General features: G+C 39.7%; 1 protein-coding gene across 2 annotated transcripts; it reads right to left on the reverse strand.

Moving 5' to 3' along the window:
* Window positions 1-2,511: 2,511 nt before the first annotated feature.
* Window positions 2,512-19,704, reverse strand: stx3b (syntaxin 3b). 2 transcript variants are annotated; one of them, XM_080416096.1, is made up of 11 exons: window positions 19,301-19,704; window positions 10,214-10,288; window positions 9,405-9,504; window positions 8,926-9,000; window positions 8,741-8,814; window positions 8,359-8,467; window positions 8,024-8,097; window positions 7,796-7,930; window positions 7,130-7,240; window positions 4,753-4,866; window positions 2,512-4,452 (listed from the first exon to the last, which is right to left on the reverse strand). In XM_080416096.1, exons 1-10 carry the CDS (start codon window positions 19,328-19,330, stop codon window positions 4,777-4,779), a joined length of 873 nt encoding a protein of 290 aa, XP_080272222.1. In that variant the 5' UTR covers window positions 19,331-19,704; the 3' UTR covers window positions 2,512-4,452; window positions 4,753-4,776. The 2 variants fall into 2 exon arrangements, with proteins under 2 accessions (XP_080272222.1, XP_080272223.1); XM_080416097.1 differs by lacking the exon at window positions 4,753-4,866.
* Window positions 19,705-22,124: the final 2,420 nt, after the last annotated feature.

Here is a 22,124-nt window from a genome sequence, read left to right on the forward strand (position 1 = left end):
GCACCCAGATGTGGCTCTATTAAGGGATTAAATTCGTTCTACTGCTATGCCACTAAAATGTAGAATGCCCTACCAACAGTTATAAAAACATGTGAATCCTTAATCTCCTTCAAAACCGCACCAGGCTACTCTAAAAGAGCACTTAGGTGGCTGCAATTCGGAACTGGCCCCTGTAAGCCTACCCCCCATATGATGTTTACTGTACACATTTTTATTTCTACCCGTGTATATGATGTTTTTGCATAGCAGTGTATATTTATCTGTCATTAAATGTTTCGATGAATTGAGTACAAAGGACCCCAATGGAAACAAGCCATAGTTTTCTTGGGTTTAACATCCTCTTAACAGACCTTGTATTGAACTGTAGCCTACTTACCTGTGCTTGTCTTTGCAAACTGTTAATAAAGTATTTAATCAATCAATCAATCACACACGTAGCTTGTAGATTGGCTATTTTCGCCGCGCAGCACCGTCATACGACGAAGTATAAAATAGGGCTTAAGCGGTTGATGTGTCTTCACATGTTGTAGTCTAACTGCCTGTCTGGATCAGTCTATGGTCTGGATTGTGTCTTCTTTCTTTATTCATGTACACATTACCGAACCTGCTAATCCGAGAAGTGCAATATAATATGTTTTGGGGACTATAATCATAATAAGGTGCATCAAGACGAACGTATAGGCCTATCTTCAAAACGCATTCATATCCCATTGGCCGGAGGGACAATCATGCTGTGATCGGTTAACGGGAAGATTTATGGCAAATATAAATATTTGATAGTCTACAGTCAGTCATTACATTCTCAAACCTTCTTTTAATTTCATCCATCGTTTAAAAACGGCTTGTTGTGCAATAGATCTGCAAGCTACAATACACGCACAATACTTTTTGTTTGCAAAAAATATATATATTTAATGCGAACAAAAACAAGTATTGGAGGGTGAAGCTGCTGTGTGCGTTTATAGCATAACATAGACTATTAATACATTTTAATGTATAATGAACACGTTATAGCTCTACACAAGTACAAAGCATTACCTTCATAGCCAATTTCAATTTCATAGTCATGAAATTTATTATTTAAAAAAAATGGCATTTAGAATGACATACATGTAGGCTACACAACACTTAATATAATGCACACAAATTGAAATGAACATGTACTTTATAATAGGTTGACACATAACCACTGAATGAGTGACAACCTGTACAGAAAATCACCATTTCAGCACCACGAACATACAGACATTTCATACACAAATATCGCATACAGTCACAAACGAAAAATTTTCAGACTATGACCAAAAATAAAGAAAGTACGGATAACAATATTTATTGAGAACACATGTCTAGCCTATACAATGGACAAGTTAATCAATCAACCAGCTTTAGCTCTGGGCGTGAGGGAGAAACCCTACTTTCCAATGTCCCCGAAATTAGCTGAAAACAAGTTGAATTGCCTTTGCATTGCATTGGTAGAAACAGTAATAATGCACTTGATCCAAGTATGTATTTAGAAAGTATATGTCCTAAGGAATGATCTGTCTAAAATCCCCACAGCCACCTCCAGGAGGCGCCAATGTTACCAAATTGGATTAAGAAGAGATTTTAGCAAATTACAGGATATTTGATCATTTAGAGTATCAATATGAGGGGGAACTGACAGGGCTAAAATAGTTTTGTCTTGTTTTTTAATTTTTAAATAAGGTAAGGGGAAATGAGGAACACATGAGTCGATCTTCTAGTCGATGGAGAAAGCCACCTGTCATTCCGCCTAGAAACAAAGCAAAGACACATTTTTATACTCCAGGCATTTGTACAACACTGAATGAAAGTTATTTATAGTTGGTCTTTATTTTACCTGTTCTAAACCTTTATGAGAAGAAGCTGTACAGGTAGGAGAAGCCAACGATTCCAATTATGACACAGCACAGTGTGATCATCATCTTTTTCTACAGAATTCAAGGAGATTATGATTATTATGTCTGTAGACATGACAGCCAACCACACTATAACAGTTAATAACTGTCAGTAATCAGAAACACACAGAACTTGGGGAAATAGTTGAAAAGGTGAACAGAAGGTCAGACAGGGAAGGGTGTGTGTGTGTGTGTGTGTGTGTGTGAGAAAGATTGTGAGATAGTAGAATGACAACGTACCTCCTCTCTACTATTTACCTCCTTTCAAATGATTCTGTCAGAGACCCTAATATGATGTTTTGGTTTAAAATAAATGTATTGTAATAATTTCAATTGAATTCTAATTAAACTACTCCTCATACGGTGGTCCCTTGGGCCACCTCTTTGTAGTTGTCGAATATCCTACCTCCCAGCAAAGATGATTTGCTGCAGGCAGCTTTTCTTCCCATAAAATGAAAACAAACATTAACTACACCACAAGCATTTTCAAAATAATGAATAAAACAATAACAAGAAAATAAAAAACAGTCTTTCTTTGCCATGTGCAAAGCTCAGTGGAGTGTACAAGAAACCATGGAGGTGACAAAAAATATAAAAAACATAAAATCTTTAATTCCTTCATTGACATTTTGGCAACATGAATAAAAGTATAATTAAGTCTTATAAACAGTCTTCAAAACATTAATTATTATTATTATTTCTCTCATTACAAGCCCTTATTGTGGTGTGAAGCAATGGGTAGGCTATGGCTGATATCATTCTGATTGGACTATTTAAGAAATGCAGTCAATAGATCTTGCTTTCAAACAATTTAAGGCAATAAGCAGTGCCAAAAAGTGAACAATGGTTAAAAGCCAGTGGTCAAACTGGGTAACTGCCCAGTGATCACAAACCATGCATCAAAAACACCACTTCAGAACAAAAAACGTACATGTGGAAGAGTTTTGCTGGTGCTTTGCGGTCTCATCGTGTGCTCTATGCATGCCTTTAGCAAACAAACGTCAAAAATGTCAATAGTGACATCATGCTATTGCTAACTTAAACTGTCACCATTAGCCACTATAATATAATTTCAGATTCTACTGACTGCAGTGGAAGCCAAATGAGCTTAAGTCAATGTGGCAAACATAAAAGGTGAAAATAAAAATGCTTAATACAGTAGATATTTGAATAGTTTTTTTAAACTTCTTCCCAGGTTTGACGTCTTATCCCAGTCCTGAACAACCAATTACACACAATTAATCTCAAGAATCATAGGTGAGAATAGCACACCATTCCTCTTTAAGATGGAGAACTGCAGCTTATTCAGTCAGATGAGACATGAGCAACACAAGGCTGAACTGTATTGGAGAGTTTTTGCACAATTTATGCATAGGCAAAAAAGTGTTGTGCACGTTGACACTTTTTCTGTTGAAAGTTTGTAGGACATGTTGCACAACGGCATACATTTTGCCAGAGTGTCACATGACTGACTATGTCCCAGTGTAGTAGATACTACTGTAGCTAGCTTTTCATTCTACATTTTTTTCTATCAAGGCTCATTGTTAAAAGGATAAATGGCAATTAGTGGTGTGTTCTAGGTTTTTTCGGAAGGTATACCATAATTATTCCCTCCCACACGCACGTTATGCACGCATGGTCACCACACACTGTGTGTAACAGTGTTGTTGTTGCACTCGTGATGTACGTGCAGTTTGAATACTAATTAAGTTTGCCATATCTATTGTTAAGTTGATGTGTGAACTACTTCAAAACTGCCATTATCACCTCAATAGCCACACATAAACCTTCATCTCGGACGCCAAATTATCACATGAAAAAGGCTATTGAAGTCTACATTCTTTCTGTCCCCAGACCCTCCTCCTGCGTATCAGATACGCTACCTTGGATGGTTAGTAGACGGTATACGATTTCCCCCCACATTTTCGGTCCCGGTATACGTATATAGAGTAACACGGTAGAACACACCACTGATGACAATGCATATCAAAGTGTCCAGTGTCCACTGAAATGTTGTATAATGATGAAATGTTACAGGCACAGTTAGATTGGTCTTTAGTTCCCTTTTCCCCATAATCATCAGAGATACAATATGTATTGTACCTGATGTTAGCTCCAGCCTCACTTCCCCATTTGCAACGGAAAATCCCCAGACACTCCAAGTCAACTGAGAGAGTCAAGCACCTGATTGCAGTGGTCCAAGCCCTACAAGGCTTGATGCTATGTTGTGAAAGTGTCTCACTGGATGTTTTTGTACTGGTTAGAATTCCAACCAGACATTTTCGTCCAGACCAGAACCAAACGTTCAGTCAAAGGTCCATCTGGGAGGACTGAGTGTATCCATATGGAGTGATAGATTTCAGTTTTCTGTCCGCTCTCTCCTTGGTGGGAAAGTTGATGAAGGTTAACATGGAATGATGACATGATGAAGGGAGGAGGAAGGAGGGAGGTCCTTTTATACTGTCTGGGTGAGGATGACAATTAGGAGAATGAGGGCCACCACAGCACAGCACACGGCAATAAAGATGATCTTCTAAAGTATGAGACAGAGAGAAAACATCAATGTGTATTGTGAGGGACAATGACATCATTCACTGCATGCAAATGAACACATTAGCACCAAATGAGCCCACAGGCACAGGCCAAAGAAACACCAGCCTAAACTATTGTGTGTACTGTAACTAGCTCCCCACTAACAAACACACCCCATATAAGCCAACAGGAGGAAGAAAATACATGCACACACACAACTCAAGTTGAAGAGAATGCAAAGCCCCTTCCCAAAGCTCCTCTCATACCCACACCCAAGGGTATTTACTCCAGAGTTACTCACCCTTCCCTCTACTCAAACAGCTCATCAGCTTTGCTTCAATCCCACTGACAACCCCACAATCAGAGCTATTATGGCCAGCAAGACCAGCACAACGACCACTATTATCACCCTTTTCTGTTGGGAACAACCAAGTAATAACAATACATATCAAAACCATTCTCAGAAGGGAACAATGAGAATGCTATGCTATACAGTGAAAGCCATTTCTGTGGGAGGAAGTAGGTGACCATTTCAATGGTACAATGCATCTGGCATGTTATGAGCACTTTTTGTGTCTAGGTAACAACACAATGTATTTAGTGTTTCTAACGATCTGTCAAAGTCAGTTCATGTTCCAAAGAAAGAACATAATTGACTATTAGCTAGCCACAGCAAATAAGCATGTAAGTATGTAATAACACATGTTAATGAGACATTATTTCTGATAATACCAAGATAAGATAAAACCAACGAGGTAATATCTTCTCAAGTTCTGAAAACAAACATATTCAACAGATCAGTCATAAACCACATATAGACAATGACATCACACTGAGTTTAAAGAGTGCAGATTAGCAGTTTGTAATAGGACATAAAGAGATAGAAAAGTAGAGAGCAATAGCTGTGTGTGTGTGTGTGTGTGTGTGTGTGTGTGTGTGTGTGTGTGTGTGTGTGTGTGTGTGTGTGTGTGTGTGTGTGTGTGTGTGTGTGTGTGTGGGTGTGGAGAGAGAGGGCACAGGTATCCACATTGCTGCAGGAAAACTGGAGGATTGTCTGGGTAGGTTACGGTGCACAATGATGGTCAGGCCACAGGGTGAAGGCTCAGGAACAAACGTCAAGGGATCAGGGATCATCATGGTTCATTGGGTCAAAGTCCTGATGGCGGAGGTGGTCTTGGCCAAGTTTCCCATAAGGGGAATACCACTCGTTGTTCATTTCGTCTAGGACAGTTCAGTTTAAAAAAAGAACATCACATTGTTTGTCTGTGAAATCATAGTCTTGCGTATCCAGACAATCAGAGATCTCCGCCTACCAATACGTCTGTTGAACTCTAAATTCAGGGGCTAAAACCGAAACAATTCTGAATCAAACTGCACTGCACTGCATCGCAAACTGCAAAGACGGTAGTGCAGTCCTAAAAATTGGGACTGTATCAGGATTGTTTTTCCATACATACAGTAGGTTTGTTAGTGTGGGTTTTCTCCAATCTTCAAGACCCAAGATTGAATTTAGACTTCCCCAGACCTGTTGGTAGACAGAGATCTCTGATCATCTGGCAGGCTATATGAGACTAATGAAGTCACAGCTGATGTTCAGGATGTTTAACGACTTAAACCCCAGCATTCGTATACTGCAGAAAACGTTTACAGAAAATAGCAGATCTACAAGCTCACAATGCGTCGCGTCGAGCCTGTAGATTGGCTATTTTCAGCGTAGATATTTTATGTAGAGTGAAAACAGCAAAGTCACTAGTATAGAGCTCTGAGGGACTCCGGTAAACCAAGTAGGTTTTTTAAAATCGCGTGGATGCCACTGGGCCATAATGATGATGATAACTGGGAATTTTAAATTAAATTGTCCTGCTAGTCATGCTAATTATTTGACAGGCCATACTGGTATTCCAAACCACTACCGTTACCATTAAAGACTCTGTGCTTTTGGGAAACCCAACCACTGATCTCAACAGAGGTCACTCACGCGGCGAGCCTCTTGCTGAAACTTTGCGGCTTTCTTAGTATCCGCTACCGCCCGCTCCACGAAGCCCACCGACTGGTCCATGTTGCTCTCAATCCTTTCAATCATTCCACCCTGACAGTAGGCAGGATGTCGCACAGTGAGAAATGTGTGCAGGGGGCAAAAGACACAAAAGAGAGAAGAGAAGCAAATCCAGAAGAAGGACACAGATGCTGTTACCCACAGTATAATCCAGAGTGTTAATCTGGCAGGTCCATTTTTACACTTCCCTGTTGTGTCACAAATGTTGTGCCTATAATGACAATGTCCAAAATGTAATAGTGACGCCAGGTTGAAAGTGTTTAATTAATACTCTGGATTTGACTGTGCAGTCAGTGATGTGTCATCAGCAGTGTGTGTGAAGCAGATGGGATTGTGTGACTGTGAGAACGCCATGTGGTTTTGAGAGTGAGAAAGAGTTGAAAACCATGTAGACAAAATGCAATGGGAATAGGAAAAAACAAATTAGCAATTGTGCTAATTTGTGACGTTAAAGCCTAATTTATGTTTCAGCAATGAAGTGTCATGTGACATGTCGATGGACACCAATGATGTATTTTCAACTGAAGGAAATGTTGATGCGAGCTTTGTCATTTAATGTCATGGAACACCTTTTTATCAAAGCATAAATTAACTGTATGAGCAAATAACAGAAGTACAGTACCTTACGAGCCTTTGTCTTGTACCTTACTGCTTTCTTAGTTTCGGCCTTAGCTGTGGCTATGTGGTCCACAGATTTGGATACATTCTGTTCTATGTTTTCTACTACATTACCCTGAAAAGCATACAGAAAACAAAATTAAAAACCAGCAAGACAAATACTGTTTAACTTGTAGTGGCAAAACAATTAACATTATTGTTGTGTAAGGAAGCATCTCAAGACAGCAAGTGACAGAAACTCAAAAAACACACATCACAAAAACATCAATACAATAATGTGTTGCCCACAGACAACAACTCAAAAAAGACACCACCAAAATAGAAATACTGGGCAGAAAAGTGCCTTACCTCAAACAAGGCTTCCCCTCAGAAAGCATGGCATAACCAGCAAAAAATATGTGGTTATGCATCATAATTAAGCAGCTATGGTATTGGCTCTAAAATACCATGGAATTGTACTGACTCCAAATGAGAAAGTCTACCAAACCACTGGTGATCAATGCGTGTATCACTTACTGAAATAATTTATGTCGAATCCGACAATGATTGAGTGGTGAGATGGAGTGAGAATGAGAGCAGTGGACAATAATAAAGTTTAACACAATTGGTTTAAATGCAATGGCTACGATGGATGGATGGATGGATGGATATATAGCCTAAATATGTATACCTGGCTCTCCACCAGCATCGCAATGTCTACAAACATGTCATGGAGCTCCTTGATGCTGCTTTCCAGTCTGACAATATCTTTGTGTCTGGATTCAATCTCACTCAGTGCCTGCTTGGAAATCCCAGAGTCCACGATCTGTAAAGGATAGGGGTTTGGCATTATCACCCAGGACAGTACTGTACATATAGAAGCACACACACACACGCACACGCACTCACACACACTTACCCCAGCTGTGAATACAGCAGAATTACCACTCTCCAACATCTCTTCCAGTTCTTCATCTGTTGTTGCCTTGCCAGCTGCAACGGAAAGGTTGAAGTTATTATGGGTGCATTTGGAAATTCACTCTATCGAATCAGAGTGCTCTCATCAGCACATGGCTGAGCAAAAACGTATTTTGTAATACAACAACAATTAGTTAGCCAGAGTGTCAAGAAAGATGGCAAACAGAAATATTATTGACATGATAGAAATAATGTTTCTATTATTTTAGTAGATTTTCGAGACAGCAACGCGTGAGTAAAAGCGTGTGTTTTTGTGTGTATGGTTCTCTGACTCACTGATCTCTAGCTGTCTCTGGATACGTCCTTTACTCCTCTCCCTGAAATCCACCTGGGCTTCATTGTACTTTGTCATCACCTCCACAAACTTCCTGGACAACACAGCATGCTGCGAGACAATAGAAAGCTCTGGGTCAACTGCAGCAGGTTTCATGTTATGGACAGCCCTTGCATGAATTAAATGATGCACAGATGACCTGATTCCTACAAGTCCTACTTGTTATACATTATAGAACTAATTGCTAGGGATTAATTTATTAGTTAAATCAGACAATTATGATGGTAAGTGAACATACAGCATATATCCAGTTATCATTTATATCAAGTAGGTTACCAACCACTAATCACAAGTAAATTAAGTTGTGAGACAGCCATTATTTACCTGGGATTTACGTATTCGCATGTCAGCTGACACCCTCTCACCCTGCTCATCTGACTCCAGGTTCCTTTCGATGGCTGAAAAACGTTCCAAAAGACAGATTAATGAGCCAATGAAAATGTGCATATTACAAGTGACATGGTTTTCTTTCACCTGTTGCGTTAGTGAGTGTAGGGTTGTTGACTTACTCTTCAGTTTGTTTCTAGCATTGTTAGCCATCTTCTTAATGTCATTGGTAATGGCATCCAACTCATCTTGTGTTTCTGTTGAGGAATTGAGATTATTTGATGGAATTGGACAGTATGGGACAGATACTTGCATGTAAAAAGTAAGGTGAAAGAGAGGGGAAAGGGGTATATTAGGGATGCAACAGTAAATCAAACTCATTGATTTAATCGATAATAAAATGTAATTGATTAAAACAATTTAATTCTCTCGTCATTATAGGCAAAATAGTGAAAATAGCAGACATCGTATATCGATACGACACATTGTGAGCTACACCGTTGTATGACAAAGTATGCAATTTCATGTTGATATATTTACAAAAAAATGCTTCTCGATTATTTGATTAATCAAGAAAAGTAATCAATTGAATAGTCGCTAAGAAATAAATTGACAGCCCTAATGTACAGAGAGAGAGCAGCGGATCCAGAAAGTTTCTCACTCTGATCTGATGTGGGAGCAGATAGGACGACCGAGTAGAGCTTCTTGATCTCAGCCACATTCTCGTCAATCTTATCAATACTGTTCCTGATGTCTTCAATCTGAAAAACAGAGAAATAAAATCAATCATACATAACTTCAGTCAGTTTGCACTCTTCACACATTCTCCACAGACGTTTACCACTGCACAAGGACATTCCACAACCACCGATCCCCCTGATATGTCCATATGGCCATGCCCATATATGGCGATATACTGATAACATCAGCGATCTCCATATATGGGCATAAAAGGAACAACAGGAGTATTGCATAACAGGGGGGGGCATTCCCTATTTGCATCGTTCACAACTTGCATCATTCCCGAGTAGGCCGGTACCCAACGGGCACTGTTCCAGTAAACATGAATATGAATATGGATGAAGGCACATACAAGAAGGATAAACACAGATGTAGACACAGATAGGGCTGTCACGATCATGACATTTTACTTGACGATTACTTGTCATTCAAATAATTGCGATTAATGATTTTATTTTATATTGAACTTTGGAACATAAAAAATACATTTCTGTAATATTTGCCTTTTAGGGTTTGTAAACTAACATTGCACAGAGCAGATATGGCAAATCACTTAAATAGCGTATGACTGACAATGCCTGGTACCAATACTCAAAATAAATAATAAATTTATACTTTCATTTGCGATTATCTCAAATAATTGTTGATTATGTCATAATTGCGACAGGCCTATACACAGTCGAAGATGAGACATACACTCAAAACACCAACAACCACAAACCTGCTCACCTGACAGAAGAAGTCATCCATGAAGGCTGCATTGTCAATAGCGATCTCCACCTCTTCATCATCTTGGTCACACGTCTGAAACAAAAAGGGGCAAAGAGCAGATCCAGAATCAGATAAAATGTATGTTAAAACTGGTCAGTAGAGACCCCTAGACTCCATCAATTAATGGCATTCCTTAAAAATTGCATCCCTACTAGGGACCCTTGGGACGAAATTTTTAAGGAATGTCATTGATTGATAGTTGTTAACCTTATCAAACGATCATTGATTCATTGATAATCAATGGTTTTCATGAGAACCTGAATTTCCTCTGGATTTCCTCGGGATCAATAAAGGTCTATCTATTGTTATGACCTAATCCGTAGATTAGATCGATAACTGATATAACTGTGTAATAAGGGCTTATTTCACAGCTGAGTTTGATTTATGGCATTTCCCAAAACACTATACCTGAGTACCTGTGATGTCATGAGTTGATTGTTTCCGCACAGACATGAATCAGTGAGACACGGAATTAGTGGAGAGACACAGGAACTCAGCAGAGCGATACACGTGTGGATGCAACCTGTTTGTGAGCGAATAGATTCTGGGACTCTCTCGGCACACATACAATTTTAAGGCCATTTTAGATTTTCCACTATCATTTCATGTGTAGTTTAGTTAAGTCTGTGTGAAAGACTACACGCTCTGACAAGGAGCCAGCAACAGACCGGAACTGTCCGGGCTGAATTGATTGATTGAATACTTTATTAGACTGCCCTAGCGTGTCTGATATCTGGCATAGAGGGGCGGGTTTAACATCTCCGGAGAGAGAATGCGTGTGATCCCATTGGTTCACCGATCTGTCCGTCAGCCCCCCGCCCCGTCAACACAACATTTGGAGCGACGCCCACTGCACTCTGGTTGGTTGGGGAAATGAAACACTTCCTATACCCGGAACACCGACTCGCTGGTCCAGGCTTTTATTTTTGAGCAAAAATAAAAAATAAAAGCCTGGAGATCAAGGCTAATACTTTATTAACCGTTTGCAAAAAAGTACAGTTATACAATCATGCTAAAAGGATAACACAAAAAGCCATGAGGGCTCGTTTGACAGTATTCAATTCATCAAGACATATAAAGACATACAATACTATACAAGAAATAATCAATACTAGGAGCAATAAAAGTATATTTACAGAAAAACAGTGAGGGGTAATTTATTTTGGCAAGCTAAAAGACTTGCCTAGGTCCAGTTGGCAAATTGCAGACAGGTGCTCTTTTATGGCGGTTTTGAAGGAGGGTAGGGAGCCGCACTTTTTGATGACTGGTGGTAGGGCATTCCACATTATTTGTATTGGCATAAAAGTGATGAATTAATTAATCCCCATGTTTGGACCAAATCTGGGGGGAATGAAATCAGTGGAGCTTCCTCTGGTGTTGTGCCCATGGGCGTTTCTCACTCTTTTGAATTAGTTTCACAGGTACATGGGCACTGGTCCCTTGAGTCCCTTGAGTCCTCTTGAAAACTAGGCCCATTCCTGACCAACGAGGATATCCTGCCCAAAAATCGTATTCTTTGGTTTACTTTTTGGTATTCTTGATTACTTTTGTTGCCATTTTATTACCGAAAAGAATCTAAAATACAATAATATAAGCAATCTCTTCTTTCCTTGTAATGTAATAACATTGTGACCCACTCTGATCGTAAAGTCTGTGGCCTTACTGAGGTTAATTTTGGACCCAAAAAGAATGGATTCAGTTTTACCTCGGTGTAATGAGAGTTTGTTATCAGCAAGCCATGTGCCAATTTTACAGAGCTCGTGCTAAGGACTTTTTCAACCTGCAATTTGTTCTTATCCGAGACCAGGCGCAGAGTCATCCAAACAAGTACAAATTGCAGTCACATGTTGAAGTCATGTCGTTAACGTAAATTAAGCTCTATGTGGCAAGGCTCCTGGAGTAGATGCCAACTGTCAACAGGGTGTCGCATCAGCAGGATGCCGTACTGAAGCAGCAAAGCCATGAGGAGCTGGTAAGGTACTCCCTCAAGTTTATATCTGTTCTTGGAAATGCTGAGCTAATACATTTGTTTACAACCGGATGCTAGAGAAGGGATGATGCGAGAGGTAGTAGCAAAAATATGTTTGCACAATTCATAAACTTGATTAAATAAATGGATTAATCTATTAGCAATAATCAACAATTTGTAATATCCCTAATCCCTATACAAAAAACATTAAAGATTTGCATGTGCATTTTTGCTTTAATTAAACAGGAAATTGCGCAGAGATAGAGGAAGCAGAGTGGGAAAGATGTCTTCAGCCACAATGGTACCATTTGATGATGTAGCGATTTTGGTTAGCCATGTGGTTGGCTAGCAGCAACTGAATGTGATATTTAACATTTTTACAGCGTGGCTCTTCAAGAGGATAGCCACCTACAGTATAAGAGGATCTGACTAATTCTCTGTGTGTGTGTGTGTGTGTGTGTGTGTGCGTGCGTGCGTGCGTGCGTGCGTGCGTGCGTCTGTCATGATGGTTAATTCGGCACAAGAATAAAGGTAGCTAGATGTGGTGAAAACCACGTCATAAAACACAGTCGGTAAACATTAGGTAACGAAGCCAGGAGCCTTGCCACACAGAGCTTAACTTTGGCTGGGAATATTTATTTGCACTAGTAAGGCCAGGCTCAAGGAACCTAACCTGTTATGAATATACGCTGACCTTGAAGGAGACCTCAGATAAGCACAATGTCAACAAAATAACTCATTTTGTCATGCTGCTGTGTAATGACTGGAAGACAAGAATGAGGAAGGGAAGGGAAAAAGGAAAGGTGGAAAAGGAGTCTCCTTTTCTTCTATTTCACTCCGTCTTGTTCATTGTTGTGTAGGACGGGGACAGTGACAACTTTGTGACATGTGAGAGGCGCTGTCCAACTGAAGACTTCATAGGAGCACATTATGTCTGGAGTCGCCCTGAGGAACAGAGTCTAAAGTCTCAGCACTTGACTTTCCTCATTAAACCACATAAGTAGAGCAAAGTCAAGTCATGGAAAAAGTTGGGCCACACGTTTCTGTTGACTCTTGTCCTCACCCTCTGTCTTGGAATCACCTGACGTCTCTAGTGAGTCAGCTGACCCAGATGACTGTGCTCTAATCAGCATGTAACCTACCCTCCAAGGCATGGCTCAGTCTACAAATGTTCTCAGTCAATACTCTTTAGAGTTATTTATACTGTGGCATAGCTCCCTCTATTCCCTCTATCCCAGTGTTTCTCAACCTGTGGGCCGTGAGGGCCTCGCAAGTGGGACCCCAAATAATTGGCAAAACACAAAAGGTTTAAAAGATAATATAACATTCATATTAAAAAATAAATAATGTCAAAACTAATGTTTTCGTAGTGACACCGATAAAAAAAGAACTTAAAATATACTACGTTGGTCCCTTTGATCCAAGCCAGAACATAATCGATTGATCATTAAAATAAACATGCTCTGAAAATGCACATGGCCCACCCATCTGACCACTTAACATGGCAGCCACTGCCATATGGGGGGCCGCAAACACTTTAAAAATGTGTGGGCCCTTATCTCGAAAAGGTTGAGAACCACTGCTTTATCCTATTCTATTACTCCCCATGACATCAGAATGTTGTTTACGTTACAGGCAGCACTGGGTTCACAGCACAGAACTGAGAAGAATCAGTTATTTACATTCTATGACCTGTGTTTTAGAAAGTCTACAAACTACCACTGAAATTTGAATAGCAAATGTAGCCTAAACAATGTAGCGCAGGCTTGCAGCACTCACCATTAACATAGATCAACAACATACAACTGTTTTTTAACTTCACTTGAATCATACCAAAACATCATGTGTATGTGTGCAGTGCACTATGCACACAAGCACATAGGCTACAGTACAGCACAATGAATAATAACAATTCTGTGGTAGTGAGATAAGAGTAATAGTTTCCTTCCCGTGTCTTTCTTATTCAGCAAAAAACAGGGGAAATGGTGTGAAAACTGTGAAAGACACTCCCACTGAACAATGGTTTGACACTAACCCAGCCCAGAGAGTGTGACTTGTTACTTTTCAACTACTAGTCAAGGGACAAACTGTCACAACAGGCCTTTTAAACCTTTCCAGCAAAATTATTAGTGAAAAATTACTTTACTATTATTATTATTTTTGGAAGACATTATCACTGAAGACAAAAATATACAGAAATGCTACAATTCCATGTTTAGATCCTTTGCTTGCATTATCCTTGAGAGCAAGAAATTGGTTACGCTAATATTTTGCAAATAATTCTGAAAATAGTTATATATTAGGCGATGCATCGCAACTGCATCTTGTGAATTTTTTTAAGGAAATAATTAAACCATCGTCATAGGCATTAACGACCCAAACAGTTCCTTAAGTGAAAATGTCATTTGACTATCCTTTTAAACAACCCCATTAATTGATTCAAAGTATAGATAGCCCTGGTCAAATAGCACCACAATACAGGATAAATCCAATAGTAAATTGTCTTTTTAATGTCAGCAGACTGGCTTTATTAATTCCCCAGGGGAGAAATGGATAAAGTAAATAGATTTTAAATTATATGAATAATTTCAAACTATTTACTTCAGACAGACATGCCATGGGTGTTGGGAATGGACCCTTCGCTAAGCCCCACCCACTCCACTCTGTGACTGGTGGTGCGAAGTTAGTCACACCCAGGCCTGGCAGCGCCTGGCAATCTCTGCTTCTCACCCATTGACTTGCATGTTAAATGACGGCTTTTCCCCTTAAAAATAATCGATCATTTCAGCAGCAATAGCTTCAAAATCTCTTCTAAATCTAGTCAACAAGGCCTGCAGTAGGCTATGCACTGGACAAATGTGCATGACATTATTTAAATAAACTAAAAACACGGGAAATGTTAGAGGGAGTAATAGCCATGGATACAAGACGGTCGTCTGTCTCGACCGTCATGGATGAATTTCAACCTGGTGTTTGCACTTTCTCCATTTATAGCCTGTACATCTACAGAAACGTTCATATTTCAAATATAAAGTGCTTATCCCATGGCCACGGATGTTACATTTATGTACGTGCTCTCAAAAGTACCCGTATCATCCGTATTGTTAAATAAAAAGCATTTTAATCTGATCGGTGGCCATTTTCTCCATATGCTTTCAACAAAGCGACCCTATCGGTTGATAGGTGTATTGCACACTGATACATTATAACTCTATGAGAAAATGGCCACCGATCGGATTAAAATGCTTTTAATTGAACAATACAGAATATACGGGTACTTTTGAGAGTCCCGTGCATCATTTTAACATCCGTGGCCATAGGGTAGGCAATTTATATTTGAAATCTGAACGTTTATATATATGTACGGACCGTAAATGGAGAAAGTGCAAACACCAGGTTGAAGTTGATCCATGACTCTAACAGGAGTTTTCATGTACCGCAGGGTAAGCCTACTGTAGCAGTTAATAAATAGACAAACAAATGAATGAATATACTTTAACATGCGGAATCCGAAACAGGCAGCGCTGTGATTCTGAATTTTGTTAAGATCACGGTGATTAGTAGCCTATTATTGACACCACCTGGGCGAGTGAGTCGTGTCGTGTAACTTTCCTGACGTTAAGCTGTGTATGTGTTCAACAACACAGCCATATTCAGCCTTGCAGTTTAAGTGCAGATTTCAGCTTGGGAAAAGCAGCCTCCAACGGGTTTGGGTACGTGGTTCATAGTCACCATTGCGTTATCGTGGTATTCCTATTCTTGCTATTATGTTGCAAATGATTGTGTGTGTGCGGGCGAAATAACATTGACAGCTATGGCAGGTGACGAAAGCTTGCCAGACCTATGCCAGGCTAACAACGGTTGCTAAGCTGGCATTGGACAATCGCTTTTGGGGTGGGGTTTAGCGAAGGGTCCATTGTCTTTTACTGTCACCATAACAACCATGGCCAACACGTGTTGCTTGCTGACCGACTGAAAAGCATCGGATAAGCATAGGAGCGCTATGAGTGGGTGTATATGGCTGTATATTTGGGGGGAAAAAATAAAATTAAATATAGATATACCTGTATTTATACTAGATTATCATCTGGGAATTCATTGTTGCCTGAGCATATGTCCTGTTACATAATCCCCTTTACAAGGCAATAACAGGCAAAGGTTTTAAGTCTAAATTATATTTCATCACATGACTCTTTTGACGAGTGTTGGCTTTTCAGGTAGCCAGACTCACTTGATACTGATGTAGGTTAGCCTACACACGTTACCAAATGATTGGTTGTCCCACTAAGTAGCTCATGTCACAGAGAGGTTTCCCTTCAATATTTTTAATCCCTGGCCTTTCTAGCAAAACCACATGAGAAGTGAATGTACCACTGAAAGACGGAGGAAAACAATGGGCCAACAGAGGAACAGATGCTCTACTAATACATAATTTCCAACATTCCCTAATGAATTACCATGAGCTTATCCTGTGCCATGTCTGTCATCTAGTATGACAAGTATAGACACAGACACATAAGTATACTTGATACACCAGGTACAGTAAAACAGTGTTTCACGCTGTGAATTGAGAACTGTGAGTTGAGTTCCGCCCTCATTGCCAATAGCACACATTCTCACCTCTTGCCCTTATGGTTCCTTATTCTACAGTGTACAGCTAAGTGTACACTGCCCAATAAGGCAACAATAAATGTAAACAACATACTACAAAGGGAGGTGCTGAAATACCCTACTTTTCTCTGTGGGTTGTAAATGTGAGAACATCACAGGAGGATATGAAAGTTTCAGATTTTGAATGTGTTTTGAAGAGACAGAACTGAGCTCTATGCAGTGCCAAAACAATGGAGTTTTCACATAAATATATTTAGATATGTGTATACCATTCTAAGAGAGGCCTGACAAGGACCTAGTAATGGTGGCTGCAAAATAATGACAGCATTACAAGATGTTGCAATGAGCTAAAATGTGATGTCCATGTAAATTTACTATTTGGGTTCTCAGTTAAGACACTTACAGTACGGTACATGTAATTATGCACTTTATAGGTACACTACATGAACACCTTCAATAAGAAAGAATGGCATTTTCCACTATTCACCAAAATGGTCTGACCTACTATACTCAAAATGATTATTAGAATAACAATATAGCTTATGTAAAAATGGAGAAGATAGCTCCAGGCCAAACTATTATCCTTAGTTTCCTGCTGCTCCTCTTTCCAGCATTATGTCAGCTGACCCAGTCATGCCTGGAGCATGACTGGGTCAACACACACACACACACACACACACACACACACACACACACACACACACACACACACACACACACACACACACACACACACACACACACACACACACACACACACACACACACACACACACACACACACACACACACACACACACACACACACACACACACACACACACACACACACACACACACACACACACACACGATCCCATTACAGCCTAGATCCCATCAGTTAAGTTAAACATTAGGAAGAAAATGAATGACGGAGAGAGGATGGTAGAGTGTAAAGACACAGAGGCGAGTTGGGCAGAGTAGATATGGTAGCCTACATACATCACCTGCTCTCTAGTTACGGTAGACCACATCTCCCAGACTTAAATCAAGCTTAATTTACACTTTGTTGTAGAAAGAAATGCTTTTCAGCACTTGTTCAACAAAGGGTCAATTAGGCTTTAGCAAATATTTGGCAAATCACTCCATGCGTCCATGGCAACGCACCCCACTGGTGCTCAAATGGATCAGGGCCTCGCCCAGTGGGGGGCAAGCTTGCTTAATGACATTAGTTACATCCTGGTTACCATGTGACTTTTTAAATTAAAGGAGGTATATTGCTACCTTGACTTGTTTGCTGTACTTGCATCGGTACAGTGTACTAGTATCATCAGAGGTTCTCAGGATAATTTGATTCTGAATTATGTACATTGCTAAATACTAGCTCTGGTCTATAGCGTTAGAAGGAGTTCTAACGCTATGGACCAGAGCTAGCTAAATATACAAGGTTACAGGTGATTTGTATTTGGTTCAATCATTACATGTTCTCTGTAGAAGTTCCTCAATCTTTTTTGTTAAAATGTCTCTTTTTTAGATACCTCAATCATGACATGGGCTCCCTGTAGTTGTTTTTTATATGCTATTAGTTAACTTAACAGTGAGGGGAGTTAATGAGTTAATTAATTTAGGGTTACAGGTTTCTAGCTATACAAACAGCTCAAATCAGACACATTCCTATTGAGAAGACCTCAGAAAGTCTTAATATGATGATGGGCCCATAGCACATAGCCCAACTGGTTTGGTATGCCTTAGATCCAGTACTCAGTAGTGTTGTAGTTGAATAGATAAACATGCAATGAATGTCTTCTAACATACTATAAAATAAATTAAAAGGTGTCACAGCTGAGTGTAATGTCTGATATTATATTACAAGAGATTGGCATACTAATATATTTCTTACTTATCTTTTTTTTTCTCTATTACAACTAGCTTATATTTTCTTACTTACATTGTATCCTCTCTCCTGTGTTTCATCCCTACTGCGTGCTGCCATGCCATGACATCTATCAATCAATCTAAAGCTGGGACAAAGCATCTGGCTGTCATCCCATCCCATTTTCATGTCATATCTGCATCTATAATATAAGAGCGTTGTGAGCTTGCAGATCTGCTACTTTCACAATATTTATCTGTGGAACCGAGTCAAACTAAATTGAATGCCTCAACTCCTACATTCCAAGTGCTTGTCAGGGTGGGGGGTCCCCAGATCAAATATGATGGTTTTAGGGGGTCGCAGGCTTTAAATGTTGAGAACCTCTGATCTATAGTAATCTATCATCATTTTTCCATAACTTTAAAGTTATGCAATCACACGTTTTCAAAGGTCGTGTGTGTTCAAGAGATAAGTCAGTGTTGAATTGTCACAACTCCTGACACTCATAATAGTGACAGATCTTATTTTAATGCCATACACAGAGAGACTGGTGTGGTGGTTACAGAAATGATACATTGTAGCAACGTTTTGACGTTTCCTCGCAACAACTTACCGCTCTGAGCTGTTCCAATCGGTCCTTCATCTTGCCGACAGGTTGATTCAACTCTAAAAACTATAAAATTAATAAATACTACAATATGCGAATATGGTATCAAAAAGAAAAAACAAGCCGTATGTCTCGAAACTCCTCAGCCAGCTGGCAGGCTAGCTGTGCAATAGGATCCCACCGCCAGAAGTGAGCCGAAAGTTCAGCTATTTGTCTTGGGATTCGGTAAAGGTGTCTTTGAAGATGACTTCTTCAATCAAAGTGACTGGTTTCCACCCACCGATGTTCCGTAGGATACAATATGGCTGCTGGGGTTAAAGCCAGTGGTTTTTGTTAAATCTCTTCGCTCAGGGGATTAAAACAACAGTTGTGTAGAGAGCTCTATAATCTCTCTCCCTCTCTCTCTCTCTCTCTCTCTCTCTATCATTCTAAAACGCACTTTTCCTGCTAACGCATGCGTAAGAGGGACACTAGTACTTGAATGAAGCCACGCCTCGCACTGGTGGTCAACACCTGCCTCTTACGACGGTGCAGTGGTGTAAAGTAACATTTACTCAAGTACTGTACTTAAGTACAATTTTGAGGTATTTTTTTTTTACTTTACTTGAGGATTTCCAATTTTCAGTACTTTTGCTTCTACTCCACTATATCTCAGAGGCAAATATTGTACTTTTACTCCACTACAATTAGCCTATTTGAACACTTTAGTTACTAGTTACTTTGTAGATTGTTATTTTTATTACACAACATACATTAACCACATCAGCCCTATATACATTACGGCCATTTGAAAATGGCAGATCTACAAGCTCACAGATATGCCATGCATTGTGAGCTTGTAGATCGGCTGTTTTTATTTTATTTGAAAACTTGTGAAATGGGACATTCTGCAGAATGAGAACTTTCTACTTTTGGTGCTTTAAGTACATTTTGATACCAATACTTTTGTACATTTACTCAAGTAAATTTTGAATACCGGACTTTTACTTGTAACAGAGTTTCTACATTGCAGTATTGATACAGTGCGCCCTGGAATTTCACAGTAAATCCAGAGCCTTGAGTAAAGCCCGTAGCCTACCTCTCCGAACATGTAGGCTACAAATGCAATAAGGTGCTTACCCGGTTGCACCAAATGTTAACTAGCGGTCTGGAGTCTTTGTGCAATGTATTTCCATTGTTTTCAATAAAGAAGTGTTTAAATCCCGCCTGTGGCCGATTCTGTCGGAAGTTCCATGTATTCCTCAATGGGCGAATAACTTAAATAATGTAAAAAAAACATTCCCATATTCAATGTATTTGTCATTTATGTATAATGTAGGCTGCCGACATTTTTAAAGGGAATATAACGTAGGCCTTCCCTGAGAGTTATTTTCCCTCACTTTGCTGTGTATAAATGTGCTAAGTAAGCACACAGATCGATGGTTATTACCAACCTCAGCCCACTTCTACAAACATTGACACTGGCTATGTTAGCTGCACATACACACACACACCCACACACGCGCACACACACACACGTGCATCCCAGACTCAAATACAACCGCAGAGCAGTGTCATCACTGACTCGTCATCACATCCATTCACACAGACGGATGAATGCAGGTTATTATCATCTGCTGTGCTGTGTGGCTGACTGTCCTTTAAGCCGATAAGGGAACGGTTATTAAGGCCCTTCATTCATTGGTGACTGAGAGCTGGAGGCTGATGTGTTTCTGTAGCCTGACTAAAGCTCAACTGGGAAGAAAACATCTGTTTCATGCCATTCCCTCACACGCAAAATAATTTGTAGTCATTCATTGTATTTAACTCTACACTTTGAAGGAAAATATCAGCAGAAATAAGTAGTGGTGGAAAAAGTACCCATATTTTGTTTACTTAAGTAAAAGCATCAATACTGCAATGTATAAATATAAGTAAAAGTCCGGAATTCAAACTTTACTTGAGTGAAAGTACAAAAGCATTGGCATAAAAATGTACTGAAAGTACTGTACCAAAAGTAAAAGTACTCATTGTGCAGAATGTCCCATTTCAAGTTTTCAAAATGTATTACAACCTTTTGAAAATAGCAGATCTACAAGCTCGCAATGCGCACTTGTAGATCGGCTATTTTCAAATGGCCGAAATGTTAGGGCTGAAGTGGTCAATGTATGTTTTGTAATAATAATCAAAATCTACAACGGTTCTACAAGCACATCTACAGCCGATCTACAAGCTCACAACACGTGGCAATGTTTGACGCATTGTGAGCTTGTAGATCTATTTTCAAAAGATTTTTATACATTTTAAAAACTTGAAATGGGACATTCTGCATGAGTACTTTTACTTTCAGTAGTTAAGTATATTTTAATGCAAATACTTTTGTACTTTTACTAAAGTACATTTTGAATACCGGACTAATACTTGTAACGGAGTATTTCTACATTGTGGTATTGGTACTTTTACTCAAGTACAAAATGTGAGTACTTCTTCCACCACTGGAATTATGTAATTCTCTCAGCCAAGCTATGTAAAGTTGGAGGTGTGACACGAGTGACACCTGGTGGTAATTGTCTGGACAAGCAAGTAGCTACAAGCCTACCCCTGGAATGAGTACAGCGCAGCAACAAGCCAGTTCAAGTGAAAACACGAGATGAATTAAGTACAGGGCGTTCTTCTTGACTGTTTTACAGGGTTCCTCCTATGAAATACCATGTGCCCTCAGGCATTATTAGCTATACATCAACTTTCCGGGTCTGAGATCTACATCAGGTAGCATTGCCAGTCTGATTCCCATTCATCTACAGCACGGTCTCTGAAAATAGGGACCGGGGACTCAGGGTCCTTGAGGGGG

Source organism: Gymnoscopelus braueri, assembly GCF_963280865.1.
Source record: "Gymnoscopelus braueri genome assembly, chromosome: 20".
NCBI classification, from domain to species: Eukaryota; Metazoa; Chordata; class Actinopteri; order Myctophiformes; family Myctophidae; genus Gymnoscopelus; species Gymnoscopelus braueri.

What these genes read in the sequence shown, in the direction of transcription:
- stx3b (XM_080416096.1), bottom strand. Translation starts at nt 19,330, where the DNA reads ATGAAGGACCGATTGGAACAGCTCAGAGCG. An exon ending in GATTGGAACAGCTCAGAGCG is followed by an intron (nt 10,289 to 19,300) that starts GTAAGTTGTTGC and finishes TTTTTGTTTCAG; the next exon opens with ACGTGTGACCAAGATGATGA. An exon ending in TGGATGACTTCTTCTGTCAG is followed by an intron (nt 9,505 to 10,213) that starts GTGAGCAGGTTT and finishes TCTGTTTTTCAG; the next exon opens with ATTGAAGACATCAGGAACAG.